General features: G+C 32.6%; 4 protein-coding genes, 1 long non-coding RNA gene and 1 other non-coding gene across 6 annotated transcripts; 5 read left to right on the top strand and 1 right to left on the bottom strand.

Moving 5' to 3' along the window:
* The first annotated feature begins 1400 nt into the window (after positions 1–1400).
* Positions 1401–5963, top strand: LOC123924172 (glycosylinositol phosphorylceramide mannosyl transferase 1-like). The gene is made up of 5 exons (XM_045976961.1): positions 1401–2169; positions 3304–3700; positions 4320–4483; positions 4599–4669; positions 5512–5963. Exons 1-5 carry the CDS (start codon positions 1964–1966, stop codon positions 5670–5672), a joined length of 999 nt encoding a protein of 332 aa, XP_045832917.1. The 5' UTR covers positions 1401–1963; the 3' UTR covers positions 5673–5963.
* Positions 5964–6632: 669 nt separating this feature from the next.
* Positions 6633–6704, top strand: TRNAP-AGG. The gene has a single exon. It is a non-coding gene; the product is annotated as a tRNA-Pro (tRNA).
* Positions 6705–6765: 61 nt separating this feature from the next.
* LOC123881758 lies at positions 6766–9129 on the bottom strand. The gene is made up of 2 exons (XM_045930493.1): positions 7779–9129; positions 6766–7067 (listed from the first exon to the last, which is right to left on the bottom strand). The coding sequence occupies exons 1-2, from the start codon at positions 8783–8785 to the stop codon at positions 6809–6811; spliced, it is 1266 nt and encodes a 421-aa protein (XP_045786449.1). The 5' UTR covers positions 8786–9129; the 3' UTR covers positions 6766–6808.
* Positions 9130–12534: 3405 nt separating this feature from the next.
* Positions 12535–14119, top strand: LOC123922365 (auxin response factor 17-like). Its single transcript, XM_045975089.1, has 2 exons — positions 12535–13443; positions 13778–14119. The coding sequence occupies exons 1-2, from the start codon at positions 12535–12537 to the stop codon at positions 14117–14119; spliced, it is 1251 nt and encodes a 416-aa protein (XP_045831045.1).
* Positions 14120–17334: 3215 nt separating this feature from the next.
* Positions 17335–19294, top strand: LOC123919670 (auxin response factor 17-like). Its single transcript, XM_045971642.1, has 2 exons — positions 17335–18267; positions 19076–19294. The coding sequence occupies exons 1-2, from the start codon at positions 17335–17337 to the stop codon at positions 19292–19294; spliced, it is 1152 nt and encodes a 383-aa protein (XP_045827598.1).
* A 1434-nt stretch (positions 19295–20728) lies between these two features.
* LOC123923706 lies at positions 20729–22786 on the top strand. Its single transcript, XR_006814479.1, has 4 exons — positions 20729–21269; positions 21371–21429; positions 21557–21617; positions 22484–22786. It is a non-coding gene; the product is annotated as an uncharacterized LOC123923706 (long non-coding RNA).
* The last annotated feature ends 1122 nt before the right edge of the window (positions 22787–23908 follow it).

Raw genomic sequence — 23908 nt, 5'->3', positions numbered from 1 at the left:
ACTTGGTTAATAAATGTAGATTTTATATATTGAAAATATCTTAATTAGAAAGTCTGCCTATTTATAGAATCTTCTTGGTTTTTTCTCTAAGAAATTTCGCTATTACTTATTTGGTTGTTTTTATTTTCCAAGATAAACCTATGGTGTTCATCTTATTGAACGCTTGAAAGTCACATAAACCCAAACTCCAACAGCCTTTGGACAAGACAATCTATCCCAAGCCAACCACCTGATCCCCTTGTTATTAACTCCACCATCCCACCAGAAGCCATTCAACATATTATTTCAATATCGGTAACCGCAATGGATGGTAAAATATAAAACTCATAGTATAAGACAGGATCGCCTGAAGAATTTATTTTCTTCCAAATTCAATCTTTGATGTACGAGAAAATTCCTTCTTGCTCCTCCCAATGATAGAGGGAAAACCCAAATAATTGTCGGTATGACGAACCCCTAGGATCTGTGCAAGGTTTTCTTGTTCAGCATCACTAATGATTTGAACCCATCCAGACCACTTCTCACCAAAGCCCATTCTCTTTGGTACACCTCTAAGATACTCCCAATCCACTCTATCATATGCCTTACTAATTTCAACGCCAATTCACTTCCTCCCTGTAGTTCGTCTCTTCAAAGCATGGATAACCTCCATGACCACAATACCATTATCATAGATAGATCTCCCTTCAACAAACACCGATTACTCCGAAGAGATACATTTATTGAGGCAAAACTTCAATCTACTAGCAAATATTTTAGACATCATTTTATGCACATTATTACACAAAGAAATGAGATGCAACTCTTTAATGGAAATCCGATTATCACACTTCTGAATAAGATAAATATTTGTCTCATTAAGTTTTCGTAGGAAAGTACCCCCTCCTAAGCCACAAGGTTTTTGTTTTTTTTTCTTTCAAATATCACCGCCACGTAATTTCCAAAAGTTTTGATAAAATATCGAATTGAACCCATCCAAACCTATATTTTTTTTAACTTATATTTAAAATTGGAGGGGTACAAATTTATTTAATTAGACTAACTAGTGGCATTATTGAAATTCATTTTTTTTTGTTTTCACCATAGTTTAATTTGGTTTGGGATCAGTTCTGGCATCAAGTGGTTCTAGCCCCCTTCCGATCGCGACATTATTGAAATTCTTATTGTATACTCCCTTCGGCATTATTGAAAGTGGACTAGATACATTAATTATTCAACGTATCTAAAAAGTGACATTTATTTATAATTAAGATCGGAGGGAGTATTAAATAAATAGATAAATTAAATTAAATTAAATACATCTTATCTTATTTAAACATAGACTAGATCTTGATTGCACACACTTCAAAGTATCGTGACGAAGATTTATACCCAAGTAAATGACAAACATAATTTGTCTCACCCAATCCCTTCAATTCAACAATCAATTTAACAAATAAATCCTACTATATTTATTTTCTTTTCTTCTCCTTTCGTTTTCTTCTCCTTTCGTTTTCTTCATTCCAAACACATTATAAAAACAGAAAAACAAAATTTCATTCAACAGCATTAATTTGATTCCATTCATATACCGGTGTAAGTGTAACAACCAAAACCAGTGAAACACTGAAACAAAACATTACCGTTCTTCTTCTCACACCACAACAAGATCTTCCTCGTTTCTCAATTTCCGATCCAATCATCATCAAACGTCAATTAACCCCTCCACGTGTCATCCAACACCTGATTCATATTTTCCTTCTTAATCGTTGCGTTGTCGGAACCTAACCAGTCAAAAACCAATCCTCTTTCTGCTTCGTCTTCACCGAGCCTAATTCCGAAGCTCCAAAATGGAGTTTATTTTGATTCTGATTCGTCACTAAACCAAACTAAACCGAACCGAACCGAACCGAACCGTTTCGAATAAGAAAGATTCATCACCGGGTTTGGTTTTTTTATAGATTCGGTGTCATTAACGGCGGTGATGAGAGGGAGCTGTTGGTTGAACCGTCGGATTGAACAACGGTTTCGTTTATTTGCGATCTCCACCGTTAAATCAGTGAAGATCAAGCTTCTGTTATTTTGTTGCGTTGCGTTAACTCTTCTCGCGTTTTCAACAACCGGTTCAAGTTTGTTACTATGGAATAATAATAATAATCAAACTCCTCTTCGCCGTTTCTCTGATTCAAGGTGAGTTTAATTTAATGGCAATTAATAATTAATCACTTAATTAATGATTAATATTAATTCTAACTTGTTTTTTTTTTTGTAGTTTCTATTTTAGGGTAACATGATTTTATTGTAATGATTGAGATCGGTTAGTTTTTTTGGTAGGAAATGTTTTTTTGGAAAGATACAAAGTTTCACTTTCAGTTCTTTTATGGAATTTCTATATATGTGTTTGGAACTAAGATTCTGTTTGGTTTTTATTTGTTGTCTTTTTTGTTTCTTTTGCATAGGAAATATAAATAGAAAGGGATATAATAGGGTTTTATTGCTTTGATTTTAAGGTTATTGCTAAGTTCATTTCCAAAATGAACTTAAGTGTAGGTTTGGGATCAAGTATGGTGAGTATGTCATAATCACGGAAATCCAACGTGATTTTGCAGAAGGCAGAAGCTACAAAGTGTAACTTATAAAAAATCACGGTGGGTCACCGTGATTCTGACTTACCGACTGTGATACCAAATGTAGGCTAAGGTGATTAATATTATTTAGAGGCAGATTGGATATTGATATTTGGGGATGTGTTTCTGATGTTACTTTTGTTCATATTTGTATACTGGAAGTTGAATATGTTTTGGTGGTGTTGTTCAGTGATTATTATGTTTGTATACTGGTATTCGGGTCGGTAATTATGTATTTGAGTGATGGTTTAGTGTGTGTGTTTTGGTGAGCGTTCGAGTCGACTAACATGATTTTTTATGAGCTTGATTTGGTCAAATTTGAGTTTGAACTATTTTTACTCTGAAGCAATGTTCAATATAAAATGTTAGTATTAATTTGTCAACCTAAGAGCTAGTTCTTTATCTATTCTAGTTAGACTTGTGTTTAGAGACAGAAGCAATATTGATTCAAAATAACTAAACATTTTTTTTTTGACTAAAGTAACGTTTGAGAGAAGGCAATAAGTTTTGACCCTCTGAACCATGAATTCAAACAAACACTTAATGTTGTCTGAGTCATCACCACTTTGATGAGCTGCCAAAGTCAACTACCAAATTGGATAATAAGAGAAAACAAAATCTGGGGTTGACTTTTAAATTCGGAGAGTTTGTTGCAGATAACACCAGAGAACTAATTGTTGTTTCATTCTGTTTACAGGAAAGGATATTCTATTGTAATGAACACTTGGAAGAGATATGATCTGTTAAAGCAGTCCATCAAACATTATTCATCTTGTCCTCGACTTGAATCGGTACATATTGTGTGGAGTGAACCTAATCCTCCTTCAGAAAGTCTTCTAAAATATCTGCACCAAGTTGTAAAGTCCAAGTCTAGAGATGGACGTTATGCGAAGTTGAGGTTTGATATCAACCAGGAAGACAGTTTGAACAATAGATTTAAAGAAATTAAAGATTTGGAGACTGATGCCGTCTTTTCTATTGACGATGATGTCATATTTCCTTGCTCTTCAGTGGAATTTGCATTTGATGTTTGGCAAAGTGCACCTGATGCAATGGTGGGATTTGTACCTCGTGTCCATTGGGTGGATTCTTTGGTATGTATGTTTTTTTATCTATTTTTTTACTAGATGATTGTGCATTATCCTTGATAATTTGGTCGCGAAATATATCTTTTATGCCATTGCTTTTGGAGCTCAAACATGAGATAAAACAAATGACTAATTAAGCTTCGAGCAAGTCAATTTATTTTTTATGATAGTCTTCATGCATCATTTCCTGTTTTTTGTTTGCACTGCAATATTTGGCCTCAATTCGTTATAGCATTCACCTTTCAAGATGTAGTTTTGCAAAACATAGAAAACATACTTTTTCTGAAACATATGCAGATCCATTTCAAATTTGAGCATGAATCCTTACTTCCATAAAACATAAAAAATAGCACATTTTGTATTTCACACGTGTAATCTGGGGTCCCGTACCTCGTGCCTGCGCTAACAAGAACTTCATTTTGTCACAGAAAAAAGAATTTCATCTCTTTAATCTATCCTTCAAGAAGCTGCTACTTATGTTTGATGCATCTTTAAACCTGATTTTAACTTATGATTGACGTCCTTTAGATTTGGTTTATCACTTTTCCCATGTTTAGTTCAGAGAGGGGAAAAATATCAAAAAACTTGTAAGGCTGATTTTTCAAATTATTCAATGTTCTTTCAGAACGGTGACAACAACAAATTTAGATATGGTGGATGGTGGTCTGTGTGGTGGACGGGTACATATAGCATGGTGCTCTCGAAGGCAGCATTCTTTCACAAAAAGTATTTCGCTCTCTACACAAATGAGATGCCATCGTCAATTAGAGAATTTGTAACTAAGAACAGGTTTTCATCTGAACTAGACTCCTACCGACGGCCTTTATTTTTAACACACTTCAATCTGTCAAACTTTAGTTCCAACTATTTTGTTATTTTCTCAATAATTTAATTGATTTACCAGGAATTGTGAAGATATTGCAATGTCTTTTCTTGTCGCAAATGCAACTGGTGCGCCCCCCATATGGGTTAAAGGTAATTTAAAAATGCCGTATCTTATAACAATTGCTCAGGAATTGAATGAATTTTATCTTTTCATTTTTCTGACATTTGTACGATTGGTTTGTGGTTGGGGAGCCAATGAATGATTTATGCTTAGAATGGTCCAAACTCTAAAGAAACATGAAACAAACCATATTTTCGCACTCTTCTTATTGACTGCTAGAAGTAGTTGTCGTTTGTTGTGTTCATTTAGATGCAATTCTTCCTTCATCTCCCTCTTGGACAAGATGGTGTTTGTTATGATGTTAACATACATATAAGTATGTCTTCAAAAAATAAATAAATCATACATATAAGTAATAGCAGTAGCAAAAGGAAGCAGCTACTATTCAGATTTTCAGTCCGTGAATCCTCGTCCTTTATTACACCTTGTATATTGATGCAAGTGATACAACAATGTGCTAACTCATGTAAAACTGAGATTGAAATAATTTTCAACCAAATAAACCATATATATGTTTATCTTAGTATTAAGGAAGTTCCACTATTGTTTCTTTTGTTCCTTTCTGTGCAATGACGCCTATCTATATATTCATCATAATATGTTTACAGTTATCTTGATTTCGTTTGTGTTTCATCATGAGACTTATTTTTGAAACTAATGACCGTGCTAGTTTGTGACAAGTTGTGTACATTTTCTCTCCACGTTAGGCTTTGTATAATCTTAAGCAGTTGATTGTGAAGTTCCATGCTAATGCTTGGTTTTATGTTGAACATTGCTCTAGTTGGTTTTAAATGATGATATACGTCGCCACATATACAGAGAAGATACATGTATATGATGTTAACTTGATGGATTTTTGTCTTTGTTACAGGTAAAATATATGAGATTGGATCAACTGGAATTAGTAGTTTGGGAGGTCATAGCGAACGAAGATCGGAGTGTGTCAACATATTTACTTCTGTGTATGGGCGGATGCCCTTGGAATATACTTCAGTGAAGGCCGTTGATAGTCGCAATCTTTGGTTTTGGTGATCGGTAGATTGTAATTTTCTTTACATTTTTAGAAATTCCACTGTTGTCAATTAGTGTTTAGTAGCTATAGTTGAGTTACCACGTTAGTGATATAGCTGTATGATATTGAACCTTATACAGAATTCTTGCTTTTTGGCCCTAATCTAGCAAGTTCCCTAGGTTGATTTCTTGTAATATTGACTTGTAATGCAAGTTAGCATCCTAGGTAAGGGTGCTTTTTGTCTCATCTCAGAGAATAATTTGTTTGTAGAAAATATTGAATGATATTAAACTTTTAGTATTTGTACTTCATCTTGTGTGTAGAAGTAACAGAGTGATGAAATGTTGAACAGGTAAACCAAATCAGAATCAATTTCTTCAAACTGCAATGTAGTTGGTTTTCATGACATGAGTAGTTGACAGTTAACAACTCTATGTTGCACATGTTTGTCCATAGAGTCAAACTTCAGCAACCTAGTCCACAAATCCTAGTTCAATCGACAAAAATGTCAGAATTGTTAGATCAGACGTTGTGACACGTTGAGTTCAAACTCAGACTCTTTCAATTATGCGAGTTTTCAATGATTATTGTCTTTTCATCTATCTATTAAAAAAGAAAATCTTTTAACAACTTGGTCATCACATCTGCAATCTGGCCTTGTGTTCCACAATGAACTAACCCAATGATTTCATCTCTAGTGATATCATTTAGAAAATATAATTTTCATGTGGTCTTTGATGAAAAACTGAAAATTAGCTGAGGAAAGTATGCTCTTTTGACAAAACAATTTTTATCTTTCTTAATTTTATCATATGAAAACTATATAACCTTAATTAAGTTGTTATACTTTCACACTCTACCAACAAAACAATCTTCACAAACTAAATTATCCGAATTCGCAATTTAATCATCATTTTTTTGAAAACCCGGTGTTTGTAACAGGTACATGGTGTTCTATAAACAAATTATGTATACTTGTTGGGCATTTGGTCTAGTGGTATGATTCTCGCTTAGGGTGCGAGAGGTCCCGAGTTCAATTCTCGGAATGCCCCAAAAACTTTACTTATTTTTTATTTTTTTTTTTATATATATGAGCAATGAAAAAACAACATATAGTAAAGTGGGATATATAGATGGATAATATGGACAATTATTATCATATTTGTAAGTTATCTAATTCTTCTATAGGAAAGCTAGTACTATTCTCTTGTTGTCCACCACCAGTGTTCCAAAGGAAACTAGCATACTTTGATAAATAAAAAGTGTTTCCAGGATCTGCTTCCAATGCTTGTAGATACCTTAGTTCTGCTGCCCAAGTATCTTTTCTTATCCACCACAAGAAATCAGCATATCTACAATATGCTTCACCCTCTGGTGAATCCACTACCACTGATTGTTTGTAGTATTCTTCAGCACTGTTTCATATCAAATGCACAAAATAGAGAAATTAAATTAGTACTGAAGTAAGAGCTAAAGTATTTTGAAGAGACTCATTCGAAACTAGCCAATCACACTATTGTTTGGGATTTGGAATGTATGAAGTGTGTCACTGTTCGTAGTTAGCCACATCTGGACTATTCAGATTTCAATACAGATGGTCCAAATGTGGCTGACTATGTGCAATCACAAAGTTGTGACCGCACACGACTCAAATCCTTTTGTACCATACATGCATAATGATGATATAATAAAACATTCTCCAATAAGGACAACAAACATAGTACATTAGCATTTTTTTTCTTACTCATATTTTTCTTTCAACACTGAAAAATGTCACTTCAATATATATACTTTAGCTTAGACCAAAACAAATGTACTCAAAATTACTTATTTAAGCTTCAAAACAAATCAAAATCTAATCAACCCTTTCATTGCATAAAGAGAATAAACAAGCATATGATTCTTTTTTAGATGCATTCTTCTCTTAATGCAACACATGGTTTTAAACTGCGGTCCACAACATAATGCTTTTGAGGTCTCTGCAACGACATTGCAACTACTATTTAGACCAAAATTTCCCGTATTATAAAGATTCATAGCATAACCACAACTACGATTTGAAACAATGACACATCATCAATCAATGCTAACAAATAGTATTACAAAATTAGATTTTGAAAACTCACCCATCATTGTCCTTCATGACAAGGAAGAGAAACTGTGCATAGTTAGACAGAAGAAGTGAATTATAAGGTGTGAGACTTATATGCTTTTTGTAATAAGCATCAGTTTTCTCATATTCCTCATATTGATCCCCTTCAATCTCCACAGAAACTTGAGACACAAGCTTCATCATTGTTTCATAGTCCAAATCCTCACCCCTCAACACTTTTTGCATCTTTGATGCTTCCTCCAACATAAAATTCCATAACTTTTCTTCCTCTTCTGTCAACTCATCCTTCACACACTCATCTTGAACAATAACACCGTGTAGAACTTCGTTCATCATCGATGAATTAGTAACATCCTTAGCAGTGTTGTTGTGACTCATAGAAAACACAGAAAAGTTACTTAGGAAAACCATAACATCAATCATAAGTGTTGGTGTTTCACTAAAAACTTGTTGAAACAACCAAACAAATGAATCATCCATTTCTCTATTTAACTTAACCATAACACTTTTCAAATCTTCACCACAAAGTGATTCTCTTGTTTCCAAAGCATGATTTTGAAGCTCATGTAGCATAAACAATAAAGATGAAAAACTTTTCTTAACAGAACAATTATTCAATTCATTTACTTCATTTTTAAAACCTTCTTCTAATTGTAACTTCTTCTTAATCATCCTAATAGATAAAGGAATTCCAACACTTTTCACTTTTCTTTCAAAACTTAATTTCAAAATCTCTTCTCTCTCTGGCCAACTAGGTGGTTCTGGCTGAATACCAAGAAAAGAAGGTTCCAAAATTTCTCTTCTTTTTTCATCATTAAGAAAATGGAAATCATCAAAAAGAGAAGCAGAACAAGAACAAGCACGATTTACCCTTTTACCCCTCAAGATTTTGTTCTTGTGAGTGACATGTTTCAATGGCAGAGATGAAACTGAACGTGGTGATTTCCATGAATCAGAGGGAAAAGAACAAAGAGTTCTTAGTTTCCAACATTCAAGATTCGGAGAAACACTTGATCCCATGTTCTTGATCACTTCACACAAAGTTCTTTAAGGATTGAAACGAGAAAAATGATGAATTTTAAACTATAAAAAAAAACCCTTTTACTTAAAAAGAAAATTTTATCAAATCTATATAGAAATTAATCACAATCATGAGAAATCGGTGCATATGATAGAGAAAATTCAAAAGGGTCACATAAAAAGTTTCTTTTTTGATATAAGATGACTAAATTTTCGGATAAATTGAGGAATAAAAACAAAAAGGGTTAAAGAAAAAATGATCTTTTTATAGTAAAAAACATAAAAAAATCTAAGATTTTAAAGAGGCAAATTTTTGACTTTTGAGGATATTTTTTTGTTTTAAGATACTGAAATTTTGATGAAAGGGTACAAGGTTTTGTTGAGGTGAAAAGTGGAGTGGATAACACGTGGGGTCTAACATACGTGGCAATGAGATAAAGTTTGTGAGATATTTAGTTGATGAGAAATTGTGATTTTTTAATTGGATTTTGTGTTCTTGATATTTTGATTGATAAGTTTGTGGATATTTGAGAAAGGATGATGCACTTTTTGGGTTTGAATAGTTAGTTAGTGATCCTAATTGTGATGCAACTTTGGATGTGAAAATCACTAACTTCTAAACCACGCAAGCTGGATTTTTTTGGATGGTTAGTGAGAGTCTGTTTAGTGGGAAGAAAATAAAGTAGAAATAATGAAAAATACGGTAATTAAAGAATAAATTTAGACTCAAATTTAGTTTAAGTTCATTATTTGATTTTCGGTTTTGGTTAAATTTGTTAATCAAATTTTATAAATTTCGAGTTAAGTCAAAACATATATATTATGTCAAACCTTAGTCAATCTGACTGATTTATCTATAAATTAGTTTTTACAATTGCGCGTAAAAGATATTTGTTTCATGCCAATAGATTTTTTTAAAATTTTAAATGGATCTCCTATTAGTGCACCGTGAAATTGATGTCCCTTGTTAATGTACTATGTTAGACCAACGATAAAAAACATGAGAAACAAAAATTGTAAGTGGTGGTTGGAAGATAAAAAAATTGAAGGGAAGTTATAGATTTGTTGTGAAGGGTAATTTTGGAAGAAAAATAAGCTACACCAAAATAATGTTTTGCCTTTATATATTGTTATGTTATAGATTATAGATAACTTTTAGCTTGAAACGCAGGAAGTCAAATTAGGTGTTAAAATTGATTATTCCATATGCCAAATATTTTGTTTAACTCATCCCTTATTCTTTGATTTGAGAAAAGTATGAAATTCAATATATTCTTTAAACTTATCACTTTACTCTAAAAAAACGAAGAAAGTATTCTGCCATGCATGTTTAATCGAGTTGGAAGGAGGATGGGATATATATATATATATATATATATATATATATATATATATATATATATATATATATATATATATATATATATATGTGTGTGTGTGTGTGTTTTCACTTTATTTCTACTAAATCCGGACCAAGAGAGAGGGGAAAGAAATTGGATGCAGTGAGGTCATGAATTATGAGATCATGTAGGTTTATTGAATCTAATAGTGAATTTAAGTGGTATATCGGTGAGGGACTTGATAGAGCTAAAGTTGTTAAAACGGGCGGCCCGACCAATTTCAGACCGGCCCGATCGGGTTTGGGGCTCCGTCGGGCCGGGGTAAAAAGCCCGGATAAAAAACGGGCTACCAAAATTAGTACCCGAGCCTAGTCCGGTACGGGATGTAGGGCTTTCCGGTTAGCCCGATTTATTTTTTATTTTACTTTTGGTGCTCAAACTTAACATTATAAATATTAAATAAGATCAATAATTCTCGCGTGTCCTGTTTTTACTCATCCGCTACTTATATTATATTATATATATATAAAATAGTTCCCACGCGCCGTATTTTTACTCATCCGATCTAAAAGTTTCTCGCGCGCCCTATTTTTACTCACTCGCTACTTACGAGTTTCTAGAGCGTATTTTTACTCATCCGTTACCTACAACTTTCTCGCGTGCCCTACTTTAGTCATCCGCTACTTATGAGTTTCTCGCGCGCTCTATTTTTACTCATCCGCTACGTACAAGTTTCTCGCGTGCCTTATTTTTATTTAACCGCTACCTACGAGTTTCTCGGGTGCCCTATTTTTACTCATCCGCGACTTAAGTAGTAAAAATGAGAAATTTGAGGGAAAAAAATCGTCCGCTATTTAAGTATCGGATGATATTTGAGAAACTCGTAGGGCGGCGAAAAAACTCTTATAATAGAAACTAAGTTCAAATCATACAAAACAAATTATTAATATTTATTTTAATTTTTAATTTTTTTATTATAATTTATTCGGACTCGCGGGCCGCCCGTGGCATATTAGGGCTAGCCCTTATTTTAATCGGGCTTTATCGAGCCGGGCTAAAAATCCCGGAAGCTATTCGGGCTATAATTTTCAAGGCCCAAGCCCGGAAAATATTCGGGCTTAGCGGGCCGGCCCATTCAGGCTAGCCCATTTGGACAGCTCTAGATAGAGCCCTCACCATAGAATCCACTCTTTACATTATATAATAATAACAAAAATAAACCTCTTAACATTATTATATAACTAAAAATCAGTAAATTACTCAAAGAAGTCAGAAAAGCAAACGCTGGTTCCTAAATCACGAACCCTAAGAAATCAGAAATACAAATCATCACGCTCGTGTTAACACCCTTCGTCTTTGTTCGCTTCCTCTCAATCGTTCATTGACTTTGTTCTCAATCGTTAATTTTTTTTGGATAATTTACTGATTTTTAATTATATATATTTTTTTTAAGGATTTTTAATTATATATATGCATAGAGGTTAAATTTTTTAAATTATTATTAATTATTTAATTATTTTATTGTTTAATACTTTTCAAATATTTGATGTAAAAAAATTAAAGACATGGAAACGTTTTGTCAACATGGACACTGCCACGTCACTAATGAGCTTGATACTTCTGCAAAAATTTGACCAAATTGAGTTCAAGGACTAAAATTCAGAAAAATCTAAAATAGGGGATCAAAAGTTCAAGTTTTTCAAAATAGGGTGATCAAAAAGTTGGCTTTTAAAATAGAGGATCAAAAGTTCAGGTTTTTCAAAATAGGGGATAAAAAAGTTGGCTTTTAAAATATGGGGACCAAAGTTCATATTTTTCAAAATAGGGGAATCAAAATTTCATGTTTTTCAAAATAGCGTGATCAAAAAGTTGACTTTTAAAATAGGGGATCAAAAGTTCAAGTTTTTCAAAATAGAGAATAAAAAGTTGGTTTTTAAAATAGAGGATCAAATTTCATATTTTTTAAAATAGGAGGATCAAAATTGCATTAAAGCTTTCAAAATTTAATTTATATAAAAAATAATTAAACTTAAAGACCGACTTATTTTGGCAAAGAAAAACAAAAAATTTACCAAACAAAAAAAAATGATTGAATATCCAAGACATATCCAACAAAATTGAATACATATGTACGATTTTTGAGTAAAAGAGGCAAAAATATATATTACATATGTACAATTTTTTTACAAGATACATATCTTTCCCTTTTAATTTGTTTTAACTTAACTACTTAAAAACAACTTCCGAGATAAATGTGATACTTATCACTTAGATCCCCTTACATTCTATTTATATTTATATCTAGTATGAAAATTTAAAATCATACCTTATTCCCCCGCTTGTTGATCTCTTTCAAATACCTAATCATCCCTGTCCCTTTTCTCACAAAAAACCCTAATCATCCCTAATATGTCTCAACCGCAACCTTGCCGTGTAGATCCAAAACTCTGGCAGAGTTGCGCCGGCGACTCCATCAAAATACCAAAATTACATTCAAAAGTTTACTACTTCCCACAAGGTCACTTAGAACATTCCAATCCTTCTCCAAGCACTCAGTCACTTTCCCTTATCAATGGTTATCGTCCATTCATTCCTTGTATCATCTCCGCCATTGATCTCCTCGCTGATCCACACACCGATGAGGTCTTCGCCAAATTACTCCTTACTCCCGTAGCTGACGGCACCATTGAACCTCCTGACGTTCCCTATGAAGATCAAGAAAACAACGTTCAGGTTGTTTCGTCTTTCAAGACTCTCACCCGATCTGATGCTAATAACGGCGGTGCATTCTCAGTACCATGTGGCTGCGCTATCAAGATATTCCCTCCCCTTGATTTAAAAGCCAAACCAGCACCGTTTCAAGAGCTTTCCTTTACCGATGTTCACGGTGAAGTGTGGAAGTTTCGTCATATATACACCGGGACTCCCCAGCGACACCTGATCACCTCCGGCTGGAGTAAGTTTGTGGACAAAAAGAAACTCGTCGTTGGTGACTCTTTAATTTTCTTGAAAAATTCAGCCGGAAGGATCTTTATCGGAATTCGTAGGAAGTTTGATATCTCAAGAAGTCGGAGAATTACAGAGAAAGCGGTTACAGAGGCAGCAGAATTGGCGGATAAGAACAAGGCGTTTGAAGTTGTTTACTATCCGACGGCCCGTGGTGATAATTTTGTAGTGGATGCTAATGTTGTGGAGGATGCAATGAAGATTAATTGGAACTGTGGAATGAGAGTTAAGTTTCCTTTGAATAATGATTCTTCAAAGGGAACAATATCTAATCTACCTGCTCCTTCTAATCGTCCATGGCGAATGCTTCAGGTATATATATTTGTTAAAGAAGTCTCACATCGCTTGCATATAATAATATTCTCTATTCTCATACTCGTCGTATTCTTTGGTTTTTCGCATCTAATAAAATTTGCAAAACAAAAAAAGAAGAAGATAGGGTTTTTCCAACATGATTTTTCCATAATTAGACGATGCATAGTTGATAGTTCATGAAAACAAACTTCAATGACTTTAGAAACTTTATACTTTAAATAGGTCCAATAACTTCATACATGATTTGTTAACACTTTACATATGTTTACTATATAGGTAGATTTCATTTTAATGTTGGATTCTAACAATTTTTTATCTCAATATCATATAGGTTAATTGGGATGAACCTAAAGTCTCAGGAAATACAAAGCGAATCAATCCTTGGATGGTTGAACCTATTTTCGACATAGCTGAATTGAATCTACATTTTCCCCAAATAAAAAGGCTTAGAGTTGATCCGGGCTTTGCCTTATCAAGGAGCACAGAGCGCGAGTCCGCCAGTACACACAACTGCAAGGCCAGTAAAGTTAGTCCCAGTTCGATTAAGCTATTTGGTAGGATCATAAAATTATCCGCCGGTGGCAATTTACCTGATTCTGGTATCAACGAAGATGGTTGTAAGGGCTGCAATGAAGTTGAAGCCATTAACAAAACTATGAAGATAACTAGCTAGTTGTCTTTTTTTTAAACAAAACTCTCTTAGATCTTAATTGACCAGACAAATTTGATAGCATATATCTATTTTTCTTACTAAGCATGTGATGACAATTTGTGGCTCTTAAATTTACAATTACTTGCATGTGATGTATTTTTGTAACATATGTACATAGTAAATTAGTCAAGATGCTCATAAGTAAACTAAAACGCAGTGATATAAGATATATTTGTTTTCACTCTTTTTTTGTGATGTGCCCAGCCCAAGTAACTAATCAACTATTTAAGTACAAAGGAAAGGAAATAAAGGCCTAATACATTTTAAAGGTATGTCAAGGACGCATACATTTTAATATTCGACATTCAACCATTTCCAAAATTCAACTTTTCAACAAGTTTATATATTCCTTTTGCTTACTCAAACTAAGACAAAAACAAGGCAACTGATAGTTTAGTACTCGCATATATGCATAAAAAACAAGGGCCTTGTTAATACCTTGGCATAAAGAGATATTTCTGAGTGAAAATCGTCGCAAATTTCGGTCCCAATTTAAAAAAATATAATAATGATTTAGGAGTTGTGTCCATAACATTAACTAGAGATATAATTAAACAACCAAAAGATATAGTAATTAGTTTGGGGGTGTGAGTGAGCTCTTGTTTTGTTAGTGATATGGGTAGCAGTGATATACTGAAACATTATGAAAAATAGAAACAAGTAAGGCATAGAAAGAATTTTACTTGAATGCCCTGTGGCTACAAGAATGGGCCTAGCTAAGCCAAAGTCTTCCAAGTGGGCTACAATGTCATCGTCGAGAAGAACATTACTCGGCTTAATATCACAGTGAACTACAACTTGCTCTGCATCATTGTGAAGATAATCCAATGCATGAGCTATATCAAGAGCAATATGTCTACCCTTTGTGCGATTGAGGTTGAGATTATGATTTCCAGAGCCTTCATTATCGTGCAACATCTTTTCTAGACTCCCATTCGGCATGAACTCAAAAACAATATCCTTGAAATCTTCACCATTATAATCAACACTTGAACAACAAGTTATGATCTTGACAAGATTCTGATGCTTCGATCATCTTTCCTAGAGCTTTACATTCAGTTCAGCCATGAAACTCTTTACTGCTCCACGTGCTTCAAGATTCAACACCTTTACAGCAATAAGAGATCCTTTGTAAACAGAACCAAAGCTTCCTGATCCTACCAATTTGGATGTCAAAACCACACCAATTACACTCATGTTTCTTTTTGGGAGATCTTATGTTTATATTTGAGGGCACCTTAAAGCATGCATGAAGCTTCAATTGAGGTATTCCTCCACAAAGGTTCTTGTTTCCGGTAATGAAATTTTTGTTACATTGCTAAAGACACCTCCTGTAGGAACCTCGCCATCGAGATTATTAAAAGACAAGTTTAAGGAATTCAAAAATTTCAGATCTTCTAGTTCATGAGGGCTTAGACTCGTGAAATTTGGAGGGACCTTAAAGAGGAAGCCATTAACAAAGGTATATATACTTCCTTGGAAGAAGTTTCTCCTCAAAACAAGCTCGCTTAATGCCGAACAATCTCCAAGTTTAGATGGAATTTCACCTGACAACTTGTTTTCATGCAGATACAATATCGAAAGATGCTTCAAGTTACCAAACTAACTATCATAGGTATATCACCACTCAAGTTGTTGCCAGAAACACCAAATGATTGCAACTTGGTGCAATATCTGAGAGTTAATGGAATGCTTCCTTCTAATTTATTACTAGTATGCAAGTAAAAAGTCAGACAACTTGGTAAAATTGCCAATAACAATAAGAATCTTACCAGATAATTTGTTTTCTTGCAAAACTAATCTTAATAGATTTGTAAGCTTTCCAATTGAATATGGAATTGTTCCCTCTAGAAAATTCTCCATCATATTAAAGTGTGTTAAACCAATTAGTTGTCCAATTCTTTCATGTATATACTAATGCTTGTTTTTCGTATGAGTGTTTCAGTTTTTTAATAAAAAATGTTATTAAAACTCAAATCTATCAAACAAATATTCAATATTTAATTTATACACTTTTTTCTTTTTTTAATATATATTTTTTTTGCATATTTCGAATTGCGTACTTTGAAGAAAGAGGAAGAGACGATGTCGTATTTTTATCCACAAATTAATGTTGATATATCACTCCTCTTTTTAAATTCTTATAAGAATTTCAATTTTGCAAACCAGAACATTCATAGAAAGTGCTCCGGTTACCGATGTAAATGCATCTGATGTAGTAAATTGGAGACTTTTCACATAGGGTCCTAACGGATGTAGAATGTGCGCTTTCCACGTCGGTTTCGTACGGCACTAGATGGAAAAATTAATTTTTCATTTATTTTAAAAAATTAAATTTGTTGGAGGACAGTGTGAAGTTTGTTTTTTTGTTTGTGGACTTGGACTCTTTAGAGATAATTACTATCAAAATTCATAATTTATCCTTATTACTTTTAAAAACGTCATAAGTTTTATATTCTTCATTGTAATTTTACTAAAATAAATATATAAAAAATATAAAAAGATGATGTGCTTAAAAATAGGAACAAAATGCATTATTGATAGGAACAAAATATAACAATCTATACATAAAAATAGACAGAAAAAAAAATTAATAATAATATAATAAAGTTAATTAATATCAAACTTACTAAGTTATCCTAAATATTTATAATAAAAATTTTATTTTTTGATTAAAAATATACACGGGACAATTATTTATGACTGACACATAAAAATTTAAATAAATAAGTTTACAAGAAATAATTAACACAATAATTCCATTTATATTTTAACAATATTATATAACAAATTTTTAACTATTTAATTTAAAATAAATTTCCTATATTAATATAGTAACAAACTCAAATATCAAATAAAAATCAGTGGAATTGTCCGAATGCATAGGCTTAAAAGAAGAAGAAAAAAAAAAGTTTTTGTTTTATTAAAAAACAAACTTAGTTTAGGTATAAAAGAAAGAAAAAAACAAACTTTTTGTTTTATTTAAAAACAAATTAGTAGAGATGTGCGGATTATAAAAACAAAACAAAAGATAAAGAAGAAGAAAAAAACATAACAAAAGATAAATCTCTCACAAACTCAACTTCTATTTATATCTAAGTTTCAAGACATAAAACCCTACCTTATTTCCGCTTCACTGTTTCTCTCCAAATAACAATTTCTTTACTCTTCCCACCATGGCTCTAGAGCAACCAAGCCGTGTAGATCCAAAAATCTGGCAGAGTTGTGCCGGCGACACCGTCAAAATTCCAAAACTACATTCCAAAGTTTACTATTTCCCACTAGGGCACTTGGAACACGCAAACCCTACTCCAAACACCGAATCACTTTCACTTATCAATAGTTACCGTCCATTCATTCCATGCATCATCTCATCCGTTGATCTCCTCGCCGATCCTCAAACCGATGAAGTCTTTACTAAACTGCTCTTAACTCCCGTCATTGACGGTAGTACAGTTGAACCTTTCGAGGTTCATGATGATGATGATGGAGGTGATAATTATGTTGTTTCGTCTGGCAAGACTCTTAGTCAATCTGATGCTAATAACGGCGGTGCATTCTCCGTACCTAGCAAATGCGCCAAATTGATCTTCCCACCACTTGATTTGGAAGCCAAATTGCCCACTCAGGAACTCTCCATCGCCGATGTTCACGGTAATGTCTGGGAGTTTCGCCATGTCTACCGTGGGAATCCAAAGAGACACATGTTCACTCATAACTGGAGTCAATTCGTTGACAAGAAGAAACTTGTAGGTGGTGATTCCCTTCTTTTTATGAAAAATTCGGCTGGAGAGATCTATGTTGGAATTCGTCGGGTCAAAAAGTTTGCTACTCCTGCTGTTGTGCAAAAGAAGGAATCAGTGGTTATAGAGGCGGTGAAATTGGCGGAAAAGAACGAGGCGTTTGAAGTTGTGTACTATCCGACCGCTGATGATGGTGATAATTTTGTAGTGGATGCTAATGTTGTGGAGGATGCAATGAAGATTAATTGGAATTGTGGAATGAGAGTTAAACGCTCTTTGAATAATGATGATTCTTCAATATCTTTGCAGCATGGGACAATCACTAATCTTTGTGCTCCTTCTAACCGTCCATGGCACATGCTTCAGGTATATGCAACACATAACGTTAAGTTATTGTTTAATTAACAATATTATTTTATTATTGCTGTTAATTTATCTTCTTTTTTTTTACAAGATGCTGTTATTTATCTTAAACATCAATATGGTGCAATTAAATTAAAGTGAATAGGTCAAAGAAAATAGGTCAAAGAATGAAGTTACATTTTAAAGTTGCAAATATTCATAGTTGAGATTTTGATTCTCTCCATTTAAAAATCTTACATTAACTTATATTTAATTTAGTGCAAATATGTTAGGAGAGAGAAACAAAGAGAATGTATGTAGGTGATAATGACAAACCTGAAATATCTTAAGGGAATTATTAGAAAAGGAGTGTTATTTATAGCAAAGAAAATCATTCATGAAACTCACGAATGCCTTGGTGTACGTTTTTCATTGGATGGAAAACACCACTCACCGTGTTTGGTGAAAAAAAGGTGGAGTTAGCATAAAAGCCGACCAATCACAATATTTATTTGATTCTCGCGATTTCAATTTTCGCTATATATAACACTTCTCTTATTTGAATGTAGATATTTGATTAGAAACTTTTGTCCTTATATGCCCTCCTCCCTCTTTTTTATTTTTTTTTTATTTTTTAATCTTCCATTATTAGTATTATTACAATTCTATTATGATTGGAAAATATTGGATTCTTACGATTTTCATTTTAATATAATAGGTTAAATGGGATGAAGCTAAAGTCTCGGAAAATACAATACAAGTCAGTCCATGGCAGATTGAATATTATTCCAACATACCTTCATTGCATCTACAATGTCCCCCAACAAAAAAGCTTAAAGTTACTGAAGATCCTGCTGCTTTATTAAGTGATATACAAGGAGACTCCTCCATTCCAATAATAGAGTTCCAACATTCAACAATGGAAAAGTTTGTCGATCCCAACAACTGCGACACTAAAAATGTTACTCGTTCTTTCAAGCTATTTGGTACTATCATACAAGTTGGAAGTGATTTGCCTAATTCTGAAATCAAGGAAGATGATAGTTGTTAGGGCTGCAATGAAATTGAAGGCAAAAACATAGTTCAATAGGCTTTGTCAAAGTAGTAAATGAATATCCCTATAATTGTACATGTGTGCTATTGAATTGAGTTTTTACTATTAAAATTATATGATAGAGTTATTTTTATGTTTGTTTTATTGAAGAATTTGAATTTCATAAAATGGGTCGTTTTATTTATTAAACTCTCTGACATCTTAACAGACTAGGCAAATTTGATTCATGGCATATTCACTGCTACAAAATTGTAGCTTAAGAAGGATGAATAAGATGGACCTCTCTAGCTTTGGTTCGCATTGGGAGTGTTCTCTTTTTGGCGGGGGCTTGCGGAGATTTCTTGCTGTCAATAATTCACGCAGTTCTACGTGGTAATAAATTTGAATCGTTGGTCTAAATTACTTGCATATAGTAAAACGATCTCAACCGTCTATTCAGATCAGACGGTTGAAAGTTGTAACTGTGTGACGTAATTACAGCAGAAAATTCAAATCGAAAGAAGATGAACATAGTGTTGATAGATAATGAAGATGGTATTGAAGAGATGAAAAATATTTAAATTTTTATTTTAAATTTTGTCCCTATTTTTAATTTTATGATTTTGATTTTAATCCCTAATCAATTTTGTTTTTCTTTAAAAGAATCATGAGTCACAAAAATAAAAATGTCAAGTCAGCGTAAAAGGTCACGTGATAGGGTGTAGTCAACAGATTTATATTATGTCAACATTTTTGTTTTGTTTGCTTTTAATTGTTTGCTTCAGTTTTTTTTTTCTAATCTCCGAAATTAAAATCTTCAACTGCCATTAAACTCGAAATTTACCAAACTTAAAAAATAAATCTAAGGTTTAATGAAATATTTCAAACTCTGTACGTGTCCCCTTGATTCAAACCCTTCATTATGTTGCAAGTACATAAGATAAAAGATTGTTTCATGTACGTTTATAAAGGTAAAAACTTATGTGAAAAAAATAAGATAAATGATAAATATGTTACGAATTAAAAAGATAAAGAATAATATGTGCACGTTTAAAGAAATCATGTGGGTAAAAAAAGATAAAGAAATAAATAAGATAAATGATTCCTTGTATAATATTTTATTGCAAAATGTAAAAAAAATATTATTAAAAAAACTTTAAACTATTTTGTGTTTTTTGCTATTATAGTAATTTTTGAAAAGTTATTTAGCACAAGTAATTTTCAAGAAAATTTACTCAACAAATTCTCATTTCAAGTAGCTTTTAATTAATTTTTTTGGATTATCATCTTTTAAAAATTTAATAAATGGATGAAAATTCTTAAAAATAATCAAATGTTCCCTTTTTACCATCTTAGATATAATTGCATGTATGACCTATCATTAAAACTACACAAATTGAACTCAGCTTTATGGCAATTTTAGCCACATGTCACTCCCACATTCATTCTGCACAAATCCTAGCCGGAAGAATTTGAAAAAATTTGCTTCTTTTGGCCAGCAATTTGAATTTCTTTTCCCTCCCTTTCATCTCCTTGCTTGCTGGGCCAAAATACTTGAGTCCAACACAGTCTGGCCCAACAAAGCCCAATCCTGAAGAAAGAAAAGCTTTGACGCCAAACAAAAAAAACAATTCAATCACAGACAAACCGTTCCATTTTGACGCCCACAAGTTGTTGCTTTCTTTCTCCATCTTCACACCATTCCATTTTGGTGAAAAACCAAAAGCTGCTTTGCAATCCTATTCTACAAGCTTTGACTAATACTTTCAAAATTCAAATTTTGCAGCTTGACCCGTCCCTTTCATGTTGCTGCTGCTAATACTGTTGTTTTCTCCTTTGTTAGAATCAATTTCAAAATTCAAAATTCAATTTATCCCACTCTTTTTCAATATCTAAACTCACTTTCTTACTCATCTTTCTCCTTGATTCCTTCAAACTTCTTCTCTCTCCATGAATCAACCGTCTTGAATGGCACAAGCCATAATCTCCAAAGGTTTCAAATTGCTTTTCCATCTATCTGTTGTTTTATGGATTTAATTTCATCATCTGATTTTTACGTGGCTTATTTCTTTTTTGTCTATGTTTGCAAATTAGGTTTTCTTCTCAATCTTCTCAATCGAATCCTCCAACCTGTTTCAAGACCCATCCAGCAGGTAATTTCAGTTTTGTTCTTTTTTCCAAATCCCTAATTTTCTTTTCATTCCTCTTTCTAATCCTCTTTTTGTTGCCATTGGGTTTTATTGTTCATCATGATGATTTTGTTGTTTTTTTTAAATGCAGAGATTTTTGTTGATTTCGAAAGTTGGATGCTTTACTGCTCTAAAAAGTCAGACAAACACGGGTAAGAGCTTAATTGTTTTGCTAATGATAATTATTTTCATGTTTCTTCATCAAATTTTAGTTTAAAATCATATCATTTTTCTTGCTTTGGAATGTTTTATTGTTTGTCAGGTTTACAAATTAGGGTTTGACTGGGTAAGTTTTTTAAACTTTAATTGATTAAAGAAAAATATAGCAACACTATGCCTGTTGATTGTAAGTACTATTTATGTTCTTACTTTCAGTTTTTTTGTTCTTCAATTGGTTGTGGTTATTAGATGGAAAATTTGCTTACACTAGATAATTAGGATTTTATTTAATTACATATTTATTAGGATTTGTTTCTATGTTTTAGTTAATAATCTCTACCTTTTAGGAGTTGTTAGTGGGATTTAGATGGTTTTCTCCACCACAATATGATTGATTTGTTTTTGTTAAATTTTAGATTTTGTTTTTTTAGATTTGTATCAATTTTTTTTTTGGATTTGATTTGTTTCAATTTTAATTTGTTTTATTTGTTATTTGTAAACTTCAATTGAGGAGAAAATAAACCAAACTGATATACCGGTAGTTTTCATAAGATTTTTTATTTCTAAATTTTAATTTTTTATTTCAAAATTTTAATTTCATTCAATCTATAAACTTTTTTATAAGTAATAAGTTAGTTTGATTGAATGTATTTCTTCTCCATGAACATTAAAACAAATGAGAGACAAAAGCATGGTTGTAATTAAGTTGTAAATAAAACACCATTGTTGTTTTTTTAAATTCAGAGGTAAAGTAAATAAGTTAGTAAACCTATAAAACATTCCAAAGAAGCATTGTTGTACACAAAATTTGTCACATTTAAGTAATAAGTTAGTTTGATTGAATGTATTTCTTTCCCAGAAGCATTGTTGTTTTTTTAAATTCAGAGATTTTGTCGATTTTCAAAGTTGGAAGGCAGACAAACAGGAGTAAGAGCTTAATTTTTTTGCTAATGATAATTATTTTCATGTTTCTTCATCAAATTGTAGTTTCAAATCATATCATTTATGAATTTTGCTTATTTATCTTTGTACTTCAAATCTATTTTTGCATCAATATTGTTGTTAGCAAGGAATCCAATTTACTAATGTATGGTGGAGAATTACTTGAATGAGATTAACTCTTATTTATAGTTGACATGAGATTGAGTTTATTTTTTGATATTAATTGTTTTCATTTTGTGATTAAGTTCCTAACTAGTTAAATTACATTTGGACCATGATATCATCATCATCCTGACTGATGACTTAATCTTCTCTCCATGCTCGTGTGATTCTGTATACACAGAATAAATAGATTATTGCAAAACAAATCGTGGTTGGTAATGGGTTTTCATCTTTCATGCGTGCGCTGCTAGTTCCGTCTCTCCTAAAGATTGACTTCTCCAGGCTCAATTGTAGTGAGAGTTTTGTTTTCGATTGTTTGGGTCTCCATTCTAATCGCTGGGTTATGATCTAATCTCAGGTATTGGTGTTTATTTTTCCCCAATCTGTGAAACCTCTTCCTTAGAATCTGAGATATGATACGATCTGTTTTCCCAATTTTTCTCAAATTGTAATCAGAATTGGGATTGTTCCTTTGATGTTGTCTTATTCGAATTTGGGAGAAGTTATTAAGATCTTAGATACATGCCTGTAAAATCCCCAATTCGGCTCATGCTCTTCATTGGGTTGGGCCATGTAATCTGGTAGATTTTATATCTTTTATTGATGCTTTGTATCCTTCTTTTATAATGATATTCCTACAGGTCAATTTTCTTTGTCATCAGATCACTAATTTCCATAGTCAATTAAAAGGGATATTCTTGGTTTTATGGGTACAGATTGATTCTTTAATCCGTGTGTTAAGTGAAGGGATTGGAGATTCTTTTGTTTCCATTTTAAGTCAAGAATCAAACTTGATCAAGAGAAGATCAAGGTCTTGTTGTCTCCATATATGTGTAGTACAGGGCTGTATTTTAAATGTGAAGAAGGATATCAATCTCTTTTTACGTGGAAAAGTTATGGAGAAGATAATTCTGAGTTCTACCAGGGATAGTGGAAATAAAAAATTAATAGCCAATTCAGTTGCTTCCACGTCTTTGAATTGGAACTTGATTATATCTGCTGATTTGAAGGGATGCTGTTCTATTCTCTTACTACTATATATTCAGAGACCTTTGACACTCTCCAACATAATTCACCAACCTATGCTTCTAGTCAAAATCAGTTTCCTTGCTCTATCAATTTTGTTCATTTATTCTCTAGTTACCATGGAAAACCTCAACATCAATGATACTTCATCAGG

Source organism: Trifolium pratense, linkage group LG4, assembly GCF_020283565.1.
Source record: "Trifolium pratense cultivar HEN17-A07 linkage group LG4, ARS_RC_1.1, whole genome shotgun sequence".
NCBI lineage: Eukaryota > Viridiplantae > Streptophyta > Magnoliopsida > Fabales > Fabaceae > Trifolium > Trifolium pratense.
Note: the sequence above shows the minus strand (reverse complement) of the source record. Positions and strands in the feature narration are given on the sequence as shown.